General features: G+C 38.9%; 2 protein-coding genes across 3 annotated transcripts; both read left to right on the top strand.

The window, feature by feature from the left end:
- The first annotated feature begins 32 nt into the window (after positions 1-32).
- On the top strand, positions 33-9,912 carry mesh (sushi domain containing 2 mesh). Of its 2 annotated transcripts, XM_012360865.2 has the most exons (15): positions 33-625; positions 1,142-1,383; positions 1,615-1,802; positions 1,898-2,213; positions 2,393-2,561; positions 2,646-2,903; positions 3,010-3,206; positions 3,291-3,436; positions 3,515-3,796; positions 3,964-4,433; positions 4,506-4,780; positions 5,085-5,511; positions 5,639-5,821; positions 7,841-7,991; positions 8,078-9,912. In XM_012360865.2, the coding sequence occupies exons 1-15, from the start codon at positions 196-198 to the stop codon at positions 8,169-8,171; spliced, it is 3,828 nt and encodes a 1,275-aa protein (XP_012216288.1). In that variant the 5' UTR covers positions 33-195; the 3' UTR covers positions 8,172-9,912. The 2 variants fall into 2 exon arrangements, with proteins under 2 accessions (XP_012216288.1, XP_012216287.1); XM_012360864.2 differs by lacking the exons at positions 7,841-7,991; positions 8,078-9,912 and adding an exon at positions 6,236-7,310.
- Positions 9,063-14,639, top strand: LOC105668372 (xylosyl- and glucuronyltransferase LARGE2). Its single transcript, XM_012360715.2, has 12 exons — positions 9,063-9,103; positions 11,121-11,272; positions 11,335-11,465; positions 11,545-11,728; positions 12,072-12,616; positions 12,714-12,863; positions 12,948-13,250; positions 13,478-13,674; positions 13,743-13,884; positions 14,009-14,139; positions 14,251-14,343; positions 14,443-14,639. The coding sequence occupies exons 1-12, from the start codon at positions 9,063-9,065 to the stop codon at positions 14,546-14,548; spliced, it is 2,175 nt and encodes a 724-aa protein (XP_012216138.2). The 3' UTR covers positions 14,549-14,639.
- The last annotated feature ends 70 nt before the right edge of the window (positions 14,640-14,709 follow it).

The following is a 14,709-nucleotide window of genomic DNA, read 5'->3' as shown; positions in this document are numbered from 1 at the left end:
TAAGTGGAACGCGTGGGTCTTCACTTTTCCCGTTCAACGTGTTGCGTATCTACCTGTAGTAAAGAGATAATTGCACCTTATCATACTAGAGCCGATGATATCAGTACATCGTTATCGCGACTTGTTACCTGAATCTCGGTTCAGTTTCGTTGTGCGTTCTAAAGTAATTAGTTCGTGTACTACCGCTCTGCGAAAATGCGGTTTCGAGCGTCGCGAAACAGGCTCGATTGCATTTTCACGTTATCGAAATGGGTTGTTCTTCTCGTTTGTCTTTCCTCATTAATGCCAAGTGGTATTATTGCGCAAACCGAAAGCGAGACGTTTGAAAGTGCATACGGACTGAATGTACACGAATCAGTCGAGAATCATAATACGGAAGAGAACGAGTTGTCGCCGCCACATGCAAAGGAAGCGGAAACTTCTTCGGAGATCGAAGATCTCGCTGTGGAGGACAAAAATTTAGGCCCTGTCGAAAAAAAAGACGGTGAGGAAAATCCGACCCAAGTTCTGCCGGAAACTGAAAATGCTTTTGTAGCGAAAAGCGAATCTGAGACGGATTCGATCTCCGTTCAAAAGGTTTTCGACGGAATAACGGAGGAAAAGAACGGAAAATATGTAAGATACGGTAAGTAATTATCCTTATCAATGGGCGTGACCATCGTTTCGCAATGAATTTCACTTTGAGCAACGACGAATACAGTATCTGTCTGTGTTCTTCTTTGTTTGCATATGTTTTTCTTAAAATACTTAATTTTTTTTAATTGCAATTTTAAATAGAGTAATTTATAAAAAGTCTCGCGTATTCAGGCTTTGCGCTTCGCCTGTAGACGATCCATATCATTTCTTATCATAGCGTATTTATCAGTTACTCACTTTAACATGAATCGGGGATGATTCATTGGATGAGACAAGCTATTTTGATAAATCATTTGAAATTGACGATTGATTTTAATTTCACTTTAATTTGATTCAATGTTGATTGCAAATTTGTTAGATTTGCTGCATTTAGCATAAATATATATATATTTTTTTTTTCAAAAAATATAGTGCAAAATATTAACTTCAGTTGTAATATTATATTAAATATTTAATTTACTTCGATTATTTTTAATAGCATCGTTTTGATCTCTTTGGTACGCAGATTCAGATTCACCCGAAGCTGATCGGTACGCGCCTCGTCCAGATGACAATCCGCCTTTTTATAAAATAACAGATACCAGATTGCGAGATATTCGATCTAAGTTCATGTACTGGTATTTCGACAAAGGCGGAGACAATGATATGGGAGATTACCAATCGGCTTTGCAGGCTACATCATTGCAGATCCACAAGAATTTGAATTTTCAATTGCCGTTCTTCGGCTTTAGGTTCAATTACACAAGAGTATGGCCGCATTCATTATCATTTGTATTTTTAATAGTATAATTATCTTTATTGAGTGCAATTCGTATATTTTTTTTTGTATGAAAAGCATCCATATATTTAAATTCACGTATTTAATTTGAAATTTTAATTTACCGATCGAATATTTGGATATTTTAATATTCAATAATCAAGAATTTTATTACGATTGACAACTTTTATCTGAAAACCAATAAGATGTTAATTTTTTAGTTAACCGTTAACGGATACTTAGAGTTCAGCGATCCACCGGAGCATCTTACATATCCCCTTGTTTTTCCGATCAAAGATTGGCCGAAAAAGAATGATCCCAGTTTCATCGGCATTTTCTTTAGTAAATGTCGCATAGGCATGCTGAGAGAAACGGACATTGATCAAAGGAAGCCGGGGGTATATTTTCGGTACGCATACGTAATGTAAAAAATTAGCGTCTTCGTCAATTACGCGTGGGAAATGTTGAAAAATAAAAATTTTACGGAGAATAATTATTCTTCAGACTCGAGAGGGACTTGCAATCGAGAACCGATCAGTTCGGTGTGGAAATGCGAGAGCGTGTCATGTGGGACATTCGTCAAGGTGTTGTAGGCGCTGATTCCTTCGAGCCAAAGCACGCCCTTATCGCAACCTGGAAGAACATGTCCTTTGCAGGTGGCATCGATTTATCTCTTTATCGAACCAACACGTTTCAACTAGTTTTAGCCACCGACGAAGTCTTTACTTACGCTATCTTCAACTATCTTAATCTCCAATGGACGAGTCATACTGAGGCAGGCGGTGATACAACGCAAGGAGAGAATGGAGTTCCTGCATTTGTTAGTGATCGCGAAAAATTTTTTGTTTTGCAACAATTATGAACAATTATGTTATAAATTTTTGTGTCAGACAAATTTTATTTTTCTTAAAAATCTTGATATATATATTTTATTTACTTCTTCTCGTTAAGAAATGTCTCAAATTGATTTGTGGGACTTATTTTTTCATTCATTTTAAGGTGGGATTTAATGCTGGCAACGGAACCCAGAGTTACGAGTACAAGCCTTATTCTCAGGCAACCACGCTCCGCGATTTAACGAGCAGAGGATGGGCAAACGGCTTTCCGGGTCGGCACATTTTCAGAATAGACGAGAAGATAATGTTAGGCACTTGTAATAAGGATATTGGTAAGAGCGCGGTATTTTAAGAAATGCTGATCAATAAATTCTTGATTCTAAATTCATGATTCTTATCATTCTAATATTACACAGCCGGAGCTCATCTGCCGTTGGTTTTCGCCCCGGAAAGTGGAAATATGTTGGGCGGTACCGTCGTCAACATCACAGGACCGTGTTTCAACGAGAGCCAAAAAATCAAGTGCCGCTTCGAGAACGAAGTAGTGATGGGCACGGTAATCGACAAAAACCGCGCGATTTGCATACAGCCGTTCTTGAAGTACGAAGGCTACATACGATTCTACATTGCTATCGACAGCGGAGCTTACGATTGGAAGGGAAAATACTTCGTTGGTAAAATATTTCACTTTTTTTTATATTCAACATTATACGCGTTCCTGCATCAATCATTCGCGACGGCAATATTTTTATTATTCGTAATAAAATTATTCTCTTGCAGAAACTCCGGCCACGGCGACGGAGAGAATCTTTTTCAGCGATAAAGATGCCGTTCATAGAAAAGATCCTGCGGAAATAAAATTCACCTGGAACTCGTATAATTTAACTAGCAATATAGGAGCGGGCGTGCAAATTTCACTGTGGGGATACAGAGAGACGAAGACAACACCCGAATTTGAATATATAACGACTTTGGAGGTTTGCATGTGACAGATGACGCGAAAACGCTGGAGAAAAAAGCTGGAAAGCTGAAAATAATAAATTATCTACTGTGTGTTTCAGAAGTCACACACCAACATGGGTAGTTACGTGATTAAACCAGCCAAATACCGAGACATGTACAATCCGTATCACGTAGACATGGCATTCGGTTTCATACAAATTAACCTGACCGAGCCGCACTTGTATTCCGGACTCTCGATAACACCGTAGGTTTTATAAGATAAAAATGTACGCAGTGCGACGATATGGATCACGTTTAAACGGTTAAATTTAATTTACCGTAGGAGCTTGTGGAGCAGACCGATTCCGCTCGCATGGTATTTCTCGTCACAATGGGAACGATTACACGGATCGAAGTGGGCTCAGAAACTCTGCGATAAATGGATCATGCATGACCGGTATCTAAAAAATTTCGCCGCTGAGGTAGCGCTTTGCCCTTGCATTCTGGATCACGCTTTGTACGATAAAGGTCGTTTCCTCCCGGATTACAACTGCGATAAAGATTCGAATATAGACTGCTATTATAATCAACACGCCATGCACTGCGTCAGAACAGGTGCACCAAAGTAAGTGGTCTATTTTAATTTTGCGGATACAATTAGTTACTTTTTATAAATATTTGATGTTTTCGACGCCTTTTTGTTTGTAATTTACAAATAGCTCGATAGCTATTTAAAGCAATATCTTGTAATTATGCATTTTTAACAGCAGTTATATATTCATGCTATTTTAGCTTAGATGGCTCGGAGCAACAGTGTTGTTACGACAGAAACGGTTTCTTGATGTTGACTTACGATCAGCAATGGGGTTCGCGACCACATCGGTCTCACAATTTAGGCTACTTCCCATGGAACGAGGCTAACAAGGTGCCAACTCTGTCGCATTGGTACCACGATATAGTGCCAATGTATTCGTGCTGCCTCTGGCAAGAAGAACAAGCCGTCGGTTGCGAGACGTTCCGATTCGAGAGAAGACCGTCGCAAGATTGCATTGCTTATCAATCTCCAGGTGTATCGGCGGTATTCGGCGATCCTCACTTCGTCACATTTGACGGCGTCGAGTATACTTTTAACGGTAAAGGCGAATTCGTTTTGCTGCGAGTGAACGATCTCAGGGACAAACTTGACGTGCAGGGTAGATTCGAGCAGATGCCGAACAACATTTACGGCCAAGTGATGGCGACGCATCTCACCTCGGTAGTGGGTAAGTTTCTGATATTACTATACATTTATCAAAACAATGGTTATAATCAACGTAATCCCGTTTTTACATTAGCGAGAGGCAATAATTCTGCCACTATCGAAGTTCGTTTGAGACCTAAACACGCGCAATGGAGATATCGGCTCGATGTTTTCGCGGACGGTCAAAGAGTGTACTTCGACAGACCAGCCTTAAAATTCCAACACTTTGCCGGGGTCGTCGTTTACACTCCAACGTACATATTAAACCAGAGCGAAGTCATTGTTATGTTCGACACTGGGGCAGGCGTCGAAGTTGTGGAAAACGAGGGGTTTTTGTCCGCGCGAATGTATTTGCCGTGGACGTACGTGGTAAGAAGCGAATATACCTTCCTCTTTTGTATTATTTTTCGGAGAATTAAAACTAACGTACAAATATATATGCATCGAATTAATCGTAATTTTATAAAATCAGTTATGAAATAAATTATAATTTTATAAAACTTTAATTAATATTAAATATTGAGTGACGTATAACGACAAGACATATTAACAAAAGAAAGAGCTGCGATTCTTATAGCCTTTTCTCTGTTAATTTTATATATTATTGATATTTAATATTAAGCATTGATATTAAATTGATATTTTAAATTGATATTTTAAATTGATATTCTAGAATAAAACGAGGGGATTATTTGGCATTTGGAACTTCGATAAGACAGACGATTTAACAAGTCCATACGGTTATCAGGTGCCTATCATGAGCGTGAATCATTCAGAGACCATTCATAGAGATTTTGCAATACAATGGATGCTGGAAGATAAGGAGAATAAAGTCAAAGGAGGGGCTTTATTCCATAGAGAGTTTGGTCGAACAGCGAGCTATTATGCTAATCACACGTTCATACCTGAATATCGAAAGTATCCGCAAGAGATACTTCCATTGAATAGAACATACGACATAAATCGCGCGATCGACTTATGCGGCGAGTCTTATCAGTGTCAATACGATTACGCTATGACTTTGAATCGTGATTTAGCGCACTTTACCAGAAACTACTACGACACTTACACCCAAATCAATGCGTTGAACAAAAGAGAGAGTAAGTAGATGCGCGTTTTAAAAACCGCCTTAATTCATAAATGATATAAATCTAGCTACAAAAATACACGTAAAAAAAGTCTATTTTGCAATAAGCTTATTACACATGTGCATATTTAATTTTTAAGTTGTGTCCTGCGGGATATTGGAAACACCGCGATTCGGACGTAAGAGCAATTTTCTGTTTATCCCGGGGACGAAAGTGAGTTTCGAATGCAATCAGGATTTCATACTTGTCGGTGACCAGCGTCGGGTGTGCACGCCGGAAGGTCGCTGGAACACTCCGGAGTATGGATATACGGAATGCCTTCGTGAGTATTTCTATACTATTATTTAATGCATTAGCGCCTCACTGCAATCTCACCATGTCTGCTTAACGATTCTAAACGAGGTGGGGGAACGAGGTTTAATACGCGAGCGGTGGCGCATTTACCAGATCAGTTAATTTGCGAAGCGGATCAAATTTCATTAATTTCATTTGAAAGTTAAATCGAGTCTACGCTCATAATCGAATATTTAATCACTGAGAATCCGCTTTTACGAAGCAAGTTTACATAACTCGTTAAGAAACAACGTTGAGTGGATTTTGCGTCGCGGTTTCCATCTCCCCTTTCTAATATTTTCCATCCTTCAATGCGCCATTCATCGACATTTACGTTTTCACCGTGAGATTTGCAAATCAATATATACTTGTGTCAGAATTGACGCTTATTATATAAATATAGGTCACATCGAGTACGTTCAGCGTACAGCGTGGACCGTAATGGGCATTATTGCCGTCGTAATAATCCCCGTGATGGCCTGCATCGTCGGCGGTTTTCTTTATATAAGAAAGAACCAGTCTCAGGGAGGTTCCATGAAATCGTGGGGTTATACCGGACGCTTGTCTACCATCGATAATGAATCCACACTGTCGAAGCCGCTAAAGGCGTATGATGATAGGGCCATTACTCCAATTAGCGATGCTAGCACAATTGATACTAATAGCAGCCCTAGGAAGCGTCGTAGTTACGATAGAGTGTACCGCACACACGAACCTTTGCCGAACAGGCCGGACATTGACTTCGAAGATAAAGAGTGGGACTTGAAGGAGCCCGTCTCACCCACGGGGTCGGATTCGGGCGCAGATACGATTAGAAAAACAAACAGTCCCACTAGAGAAAGTAACGTTTAGATGATATTCGTCTCAATATTATTGTAATAGAAACGATAAGGTCTGCTCGCAAGGCTGCTTCATTTGCACGCGTTATTTGAGTCAGTATGTATGTGTGTGTGTGTGTAAGTGACCATGACAGAATGTATCTTGATTCCAACTTGAGCGACACACACCTTGCACGCGTAGAAATTAACATTAATTATCGCAAATTAAATATCAATTAATTTGAAATTTAGCATAGAAACTTAGCTGTCGTTTTCTTCATGAATTTTGGACGATAAAGATAAATCCATTATATATCATTTCATAAAGTTCGGTGTTTATTTTAATATTTCTACCTTAACGTATAGACAATAGGAGTGTGTTTTACTGTCCTTGCTGTGGAATAGAAATAGTTACATTACCGATTGTATATTTAAAATATATACATTATTGTTGTCATTGATATGACGCAATTAAATATAATACATCAAACGTTGTATGTGGCTCTAAGCAATGATCGAACGCAATATTAATTCTCTACAAATGTAACAATCGGTTTATATGATTGTAATAATTATACCGCAGTATTTAATGCCATAAACACTTGTGTTCTCACATTGTAAAAGCCTGTTTTAATAAAATTTTGTACATCATTAAAATGAGATGAGACGGGAAATTTCTATTCCACATGCATGCGCAGAATGTTTATAGTAAAGAAAACGATTCATGTCATTATGATGCAGCATTAGAACAGCATTCGAATGGAATGGAAATTTCCACCATTGTTCTCGTAGATTTCTCCTGTCACGATCTTTTTTATCCTCCTCCTCCTTTAAAAATTATTATTTACATTATTATAAAATCCGTCTAATGCGTCATAACAATTTATTAGAGAAATTAAAATCAATCACAACTAAAAATTTTCAAATGCCTAACTTAATTATTAAAGCACGAAAAAATTCGCGAGATTCACGGTGAAGTTTTTTATTCGGATAAAAAGAAAGGCAGAAATACATTGCTTTTCTAACCGATAGAATGGAAAAAGATGTAATTTAAATGATAATGTGCGCGAAAATGATCTCACGATTTGTCTATCCAACGTAAATGATTCTTCTTCGAATTGCGTTTTCCATTATTTTGTTTTCACACATTTATACGGTATAATATATTTTGTTATATAATCTCTCTGCAGGTCAGCAGGAATATAGCTCTCGTCAAGCAGGTATTACAACCGGCATAGTGCTCGCTTGCCTGATTCCAATTTTGCTGATAATAGTCTGCGTTGGATATCGAGCTCTCAAGAGTCGTAAAGAACAACGAGAACAAGAGGAAGTTCTAGCGAGGTATCAGATGCACTTCACTGCCAATTTTGAGAAATAGACTTCATACCTGACGGTAACTAAAACGTTATAACACAATTGTATTCCAGAACACGGCAGGCGGAACTGCAACGATTGCGAAAGGTCGGCGAGGAAGAAGAGACTATTCCTTACAGTCCCAGTAGAGCGACAGAGATCAATTAGAAGATTTGTTTTATAACAAATTTTTAGGGACCTACAATTTTTATACCTTATTACTCCTTACATTATTTCATATTTCTAATTTAGATGTGACTCACCATTTCGGCATTGTTTCATTTCTACAATTATTTAAATACATTTTTATCAAAGAGTAGATATAAGATAACGATGTAAGACTTTAAATATCTTCTTTTTATATACGTCAGTATCTATAAGAGAACACTGTAAAATTTAATCGTATTAATTTCAAGTATGTAAATAAAAGATAAATTCTATTATAAGAAATTTAATTAAATTTTTAACAGTGCATTTTAAAAAGAGACTGTAAAACTTCTAGAAGGCTTTAAGCAAAGTTAAAAAAAAATTAAAATTAAGAGGACTTGTACATTACATAAGCGAATCAAATAAAAAAGAAGTGGCGAACAAGCCAACACAAGATAGAAATGCGAGTAAAAAAAATTGTGGCAGAGGATTTTAAAGTTAAAGTTTCCTTTGCACGATTAACTTGTAAGTAGCGTTACTTGCGGCAGAAGTATCGTCGAGAAAAAAGCTGGACGAGGGTTGAAAGCCGAGTTTCAAGGGCGTAGCTGTGGGTGACTGTGGGCAATAAACACTTTTCGAATGCCGCGAAGTGTTAGTGGCTGTGGGCAATAAGCGCTTGAATGCGAAGGGGGAATTAATGTAGGACCTCGTCCGTGTCGAGATTCAAACTCTATTGAGTCGAACTCAAACCTTGTATAGCGGAAATTCGTACTGTGGACGCAACTGCCATCTTACAACGAAAACCGACACGAATTGCCGACAGAACAACGCTTTTACAAGAGAGCTTCGGTTGAGCGGCAATCAGTGATACCAGAATTGAGACGCGAGCTGCATGCAACCGTGCTGGAAGGGATGACGTACACGCCGAAAACCGTACACGTGCACGACTCTCGGTGTGTACGTCGTCCCTTCCATTGCGGTCACGTGCAGCTCGCGTCTCAATTCTGGCATGCACTGGTGGCAGTAGCTGCAGTCTCTTCGAGAGATTCTCTCGGTGATATTGCGTCGTGTTTAGTGATCGGAGTACTTATGGTCAAACTTCCTGCTGTGGAGTGCGCGTGTATCGTCGCAACAGCTAATTGCGGCAATTTACATCGCCGCTGGCGGCAATAATAGCTAAACTCGTCGGCAACGCCGAATGCCCATCAGAGAGCACAACGACATTCGCACGCACTAGCACCACATACAGAAATTGCGATTGCACGCGTACTTTCGCTTATCCGGCATTGGACTGGCACCGCCGGATGACAACACGAGAGACGATAATCGGGTCGGCGCTGGTACGTACTTGTGCTTAAATTATTATCGTCGTGTATCGTCGCGAAAGCCCTTGGCTTACTATGCAGTAATTTGCTTGGCAAGCACCACGCACTGCGCTGTTATATCGGGTTTATTTTATTTTTGGAGCTTTGCTCGTAATATTTGAATCAATTATTTGTGCAATCAAATAAATTAAAACCAATCTTTGGAAAAATAACAAATATTATTTGTAGCTTGATATATACTTTTCGTTTCAAATGTTTAATTTGTCATTATATAACGCTTGTTGAATAATAGTTTTCTGTCACTAAGGTTTATAGCATTTTTTAAAATAGTATTCTTCCTTGAGTAATTGATTTGCTCATTGTGAGAACGCAAACCGTAATATAATTACAAGCTATATTCGAGAAGCCGGCTTTGAAAGAAACGAGATAAAACTCCACTCGTTTTTTCGTGACCACATGTGCGGCTGTATGTATGCTACAAGTGTGTCAATGTGTAAGAATATAAACTAGGTCACATGTGAGTGATTAGCAACCAGGAGGTGGATACAGGATGCTACAAAAAAAAAAAAAAAAATAAATAAATAAAACAAACATCCTGTATACAATACGTACAGTGGATTCTTTTGTTTTCGCTTTAGTTCGGTTTGAAATCAATTTCAAGCTTTTTTAATCTTTAGTTGTATGATATTATTTGACATGTCTGCTTTATCGTGATATTGCATAAAATAACAAATAAATAAATATTACCTATGTTTCTCTCAATATGAACTGCAATTTAATCCTTTATTGCTCAATTTATTTTTTTTTTTGAGTGCTTTGAAGGATATTCTGCGTATAGAAATATAAGTTAAAATAAAATAAATAATATATCTATACATTATGAAGACATACAGAACAAAACGGAAATAAGTTTTCATATTATAACTTCAAACATTATTACAATCGTCAATAAAAAATACGTAAAAAGGAAATAAAATGTATTAAAATCGATTTGCAAGTTAAATACATTGGACAGTAGAGTTTACATGAAGCTTCATTTATTCTAACTATTTACAATAGTTAACGTCTGTTTCGTGTGCCGAATGCTGACACATGAATTTACACTTGCGATACAATTATCCTGAATTTCTAGGAATATAACGTTTTCATTTATGGGGCTAATTTGCATGCATTATGATTGCGTCGCGTTCATAACGTTATCTATGTAACGGGAGAAAATTGGATATAACGCATTCATAAACCCACACATTAAACATGATCCATTGACTTTTATCACGCATCAGTAAATATCGAGCGAACCGGATGAACGAAGTATAGAAAGGTTTATTAATATTTCTCAAAGTTCTCTCTTTACCAGAATATATAATATTATAAAATATTAATCAAATTAGAATAATGGTCGATATCATTCTTGCAAATCGCTGGAATAATTTTATAAATTAAGAAAAATCAATCGCTTAACGTTTCAAAGATTGAGTGCAAGACGAAATTTAACTTACGAAGTATCAAAGATAACTCGTGTTTCTCCTTCTTGTAAAACATGAAATTAACTCTGGTTTTAAGGCATAATACGACGAGGCACGATCGCACGAAGAGCTACAATTAATTGCACGTGTTTTGAATTAATCGTCATTCTTTTCCGTAGATTGCAGCGTGCATCTAGTCTGACTTGTTGCAACATCATATCGCGCATTGGGAAACATGTACGACATATTACATTGGCTCGATTGTGGCTAGGATGCCTGTTGGGCATCTTAATACCATCTGTGGTCTTTTATTTATACCTATTGTTAAATGGTAATTAAGACATCATTATCGATTTGTCTTTAGCAGTGAGAGCATTAGAATGTTATTTCTAGTCCCGTCCGCGGAAATAGGCAAATCAAACATCGGAGGGAAATGGCGATCGTTATCAATAGGGACAGAGAGGCCGAGTTTACGGACGGAAGATCGCTCTTTCGAACGGTCGCAATTAAGAAACAATTTCGAGGTATGCTCGTAAAATTTTCTTTTGATAGCGTCCGCTACTACGTGCACGAGTGCGACGAGTGATGTTCCATGTTTTCAAGGTGAAATGCGACACGATACATGTAGCGATGGTGTGCGCGGAGTACAATTCAACCTTTGCTCTCGTAACTGTAGTGAAGTCCATTCTGTTTTATCGCACGAATCCGTTGCATTTTCATTTGCTCGTCGACGAAATTGCGAGGAGAACGCTTTCGACTCTGTTCCGAACGTGGGATTTGCCGCATGGTTTGTACGCTTTTACGACAGGGCACGCACTGCCCTTTGTGACGCACACGGCAGCGGGAAAACCTAATTTTTATCCACGTTTGCGTGTACGTCGATGTGCGGGATACGATATATAAAACAGAAAAAAAAAACTCTTTCTCGCAAACGTAAAATTGTGAAATTTATTTAATTGAATCCGTTAAACTTTTCAACACGCAGCTGTGCGCGCACAAAGTTTTATTAAAATCGAGATTTTCAGAGTTACAATATCGTATTTTTACATTCGGCAGATGCGTGTCTTGCGCGAATTAAATGAAATTGCGGCCCTTCAGCATTCAATCGTCCGTTTAATCAATTATTTCAGTGATCGTAACATTTTACGCGGCCGAGGAATGGGTGCCGAAGGTCTCGTGGATACCGAACAAGCATTATTCGGGGGTGTACGGTCTCTTGAAATTGATACTGCCGGACGCAATGCGCGAGGACAAGGTGCTCGTGTTGGACACCGACGTAACCGTGCTGAACGACGTCTACCCGTTGTGGAAAATGTTCCAAGACTTTTCGGCCGGCCAGACTCTGGGCTTGATCGATAATCAGAGCAATTGGTATACAAGAACGCTGTCGTACGGACAGCGGCCGTGGCCGGCCTTGGGACGGGGATTCAATACCGGCGTCATGCTGATGCATCTGCGACGGCTGCGCGATGGCAAATTCGTAAACTCGTGGGAAAGCGTGACCAGGCGCGTGCTGGGACACATACCGGAGACCAGTTTGGCCGATCAAGACGTGATAAATGCAGTGATCAACGAGCAGCCGAGTATTGTATACAGGATAGAGTGCACGTGGAATATACAGCTGAGCGATCACACGATAAGCGACACGTGTTATCGCGACACCAATCGTATAAACGTACGTTTTCGCTTCGTACCGTAGCTTCTATCGCTCACTCCCGGTCAGCGCGGCCGAGATCGATCGACGACTGATCGTGCACGTCGTTTGCTTTTAGATTCTCCATTGGAACTCCCCGCGCAAGCAAGACGTTCACAATAAGCACGTTAACGAGTTTCGAAAACTCCACCGCGTCTTCCTCGAGATGGACGGCAATTTGTTACGAAAGCGCTTATTCGGCTGTGACAAGCACGAGAGTGTGCTTCCAGTAAGTTGAGAGTCCCAAAATCCCCCCGGCATTTTATTTAATGCGCGACTCCCTTGCACGATATTCATTGCACGCGCGTTTTAGTACAACGAATCGAGTCCGTGTCGAGAATTCGAGAAAGGCGCTACGATTTTGTACCGCACGCATCCCTTCCTTTTGGAATACGAATACAATGTATATTCGCCGACGGACGTTGCTCTGGTCACTCAGTGCAGCATCGAGAGGATACCGCTGTTGGAGGCATTATCTAAACACTGGCCGGGGACTATAAGCGTTGCGCTTTACCTGACCGATGCAGAGGTCCAAAACTTTCTGGACTTTGTGCGAGGCTCTGCGGATTTGCGGGCGAGAAGGAACATCGCTTATCACGTTGTGTACAAAGACGGGGTGCGTTGCGCAGCGTCTTTAATCCTAAAGAACACAAACCTAAACGCGTAATAGCGTTAAAACGGATAATTGTGTTCTGTGTAAACAAAATTATCTCTCAATAATTTTACAAAATTGCGCTCTTTAGGATTAAACAGCGTCGAATCTAGAATAATTTATATATTGCATGATTTTTGGATAAAAATTCATTCTTTTGTTATTCAAATTATTATTTTTTTCTCGTCCAGGATCTTTACCCTATCAATTACTTAAGAAACACTGCAATATCGTACGTATCAACTCCGTTTGTTTTTCAACTCGACGTCGATTTTTTGCCGCAATTAGGACTGTACGAAACTCTCATGAATCATATCAATCGATTAAACATCAACGAGTCGGACAAAATAGCTCTAATCGTGCCGGCATTCGAAACGGAACGCTATAGGTAATTCTTTGTCGATGTGTTGTGTCGAGTTGGACCGTGTTACAAAGAAAAGTTGTCTTTTTTTTTAGGTTTACATTCCCCGCAAATAAAGAAGAACTGTTGAAGTTTCTCAAACGCGGTATTCTGTACACGTTTCGCTATCATGTCTGGACGCAGGGACACGCCGCTACAAACTACAGCTTATGGCGAAACAGTACGGAGCCTTACGAAGTGCGTGCGAGATCGTAATTAACGGAAATGCCGGCAATATCAATAAAATAAAGCGACTAAAATATGTATATTAAACATTTGCATATGAGAAAAATAAAAATGCGTGACAAATGGATCGTTACAGGTTTCATGGGAGCCGGACTTCGAACCCTACATAGTAGTTTCGAAATTCGCCCCGCGATACGACACAAGATTTGTCGGATTCGGTTGGAATAAAGTTTCCTACGTGACCCATTTAACGGCGCTAGATTACAAGTAAGCCGTAATAATTTTATTAATTCGGATAATGAAGTAAAATATGCAATCAGATACGATTCGATTAATGTACCGCACGGTTTTAATATGTTAAAACGGCTGAAATTGCAGGTACATCGTTTTACCAGACACCTTTATTATTCATCGACCTCACGCCCCTAGTCTAGATATCGGCAAATTTAGGACAGATCCTATTTATAGAAGGTAATGATATAATATCCTTTGTTTCAGAAACCCGCTAAGGTGGCATTTAAAATAAAGCAACCTTGAATAACGTCTGCAAGTTTTTTATTTATTTTACAGATGTCTTAAAAAATTGAAGGATGAATTTGTCGATGAGTTGGTGATGAAATACGGCGAGATCGCACTGTCAAAACTAAAGAAAGAGACCAAAGAAGAGAAATCCTAAGAGATCCATAAAAATTGTAATATTTTAAAATATAACTAAATATGTAAGAATTTATTTTATATTTGTATGAATTACAAAAAGTATATATATATATACTGTAGTTATTTTCCTAACAAAAATATAATTCTTCTAAATAAAACATACCTCATGCCTCATTTGTT

The sequence above is a fragment of the Linepithema humile genome, chromosome 7 (assembly GCF_040581485.1).
Source record: "Linepithema humile isolate Giens D197 chromosome 7, Lhum_UNIL_v1.0, whole genome shotgun sequence".
NCBI classification, from domain to species: Eukaryota; Metazoa; Arthropoda; class Insecta; order Hymenoptera; family Formicidae; genus Linepithema; species Linepithema humile.
This window is presented reverse-complemented; position numbering and strand designations above follow the sequence as displayed.

Excerpts from the sequence above, each read along its gene's own strand:
- mesh (XM_012360864.2), top strand. The coding sequence starts at position 196 with ATGCGGTTTCGAGCGTCGCGAAACAGGCTCGATTGCATTTTCACGTTA. Across the intron at positions 626-1,141 it reads CGGAAAATATGTAAGATACG|ATTCAGATTCACCCGAAGCT; the intron begins GTAAGTAATTAT and ends TTTGGTACGCAG. Across the intron at positions 1,803-1,897 it reads AAGCCGGGGGTATATTTTCG|ACTCGAGAGGGACTTGCAAT; the intron begins GTACGCATACGT and ends ATTATTCTTCAG.
- LOC105668372 (XM_012360715.2), top strand. The coding sequence starts at position 9,063 with ATGACGTACACGCCGAAAACCGTACACGTGCACGACTCTCG. Across the intron at positions 11,273-11,334 it reads TTTATACCTATTGTTAAATG|TCCCGTCCGCGGAAATAGGC; the intron begins GTAATTAAGACA and ends TGTTATTTCTAG. Across the intron at positions 14,344-14,442 it reads ACAGATCCTATTTATAGAAG|ATGTCTTAAAAAATTGAAGG; the intron begins GTAATGATATAA and ends TTTATTTTACAG.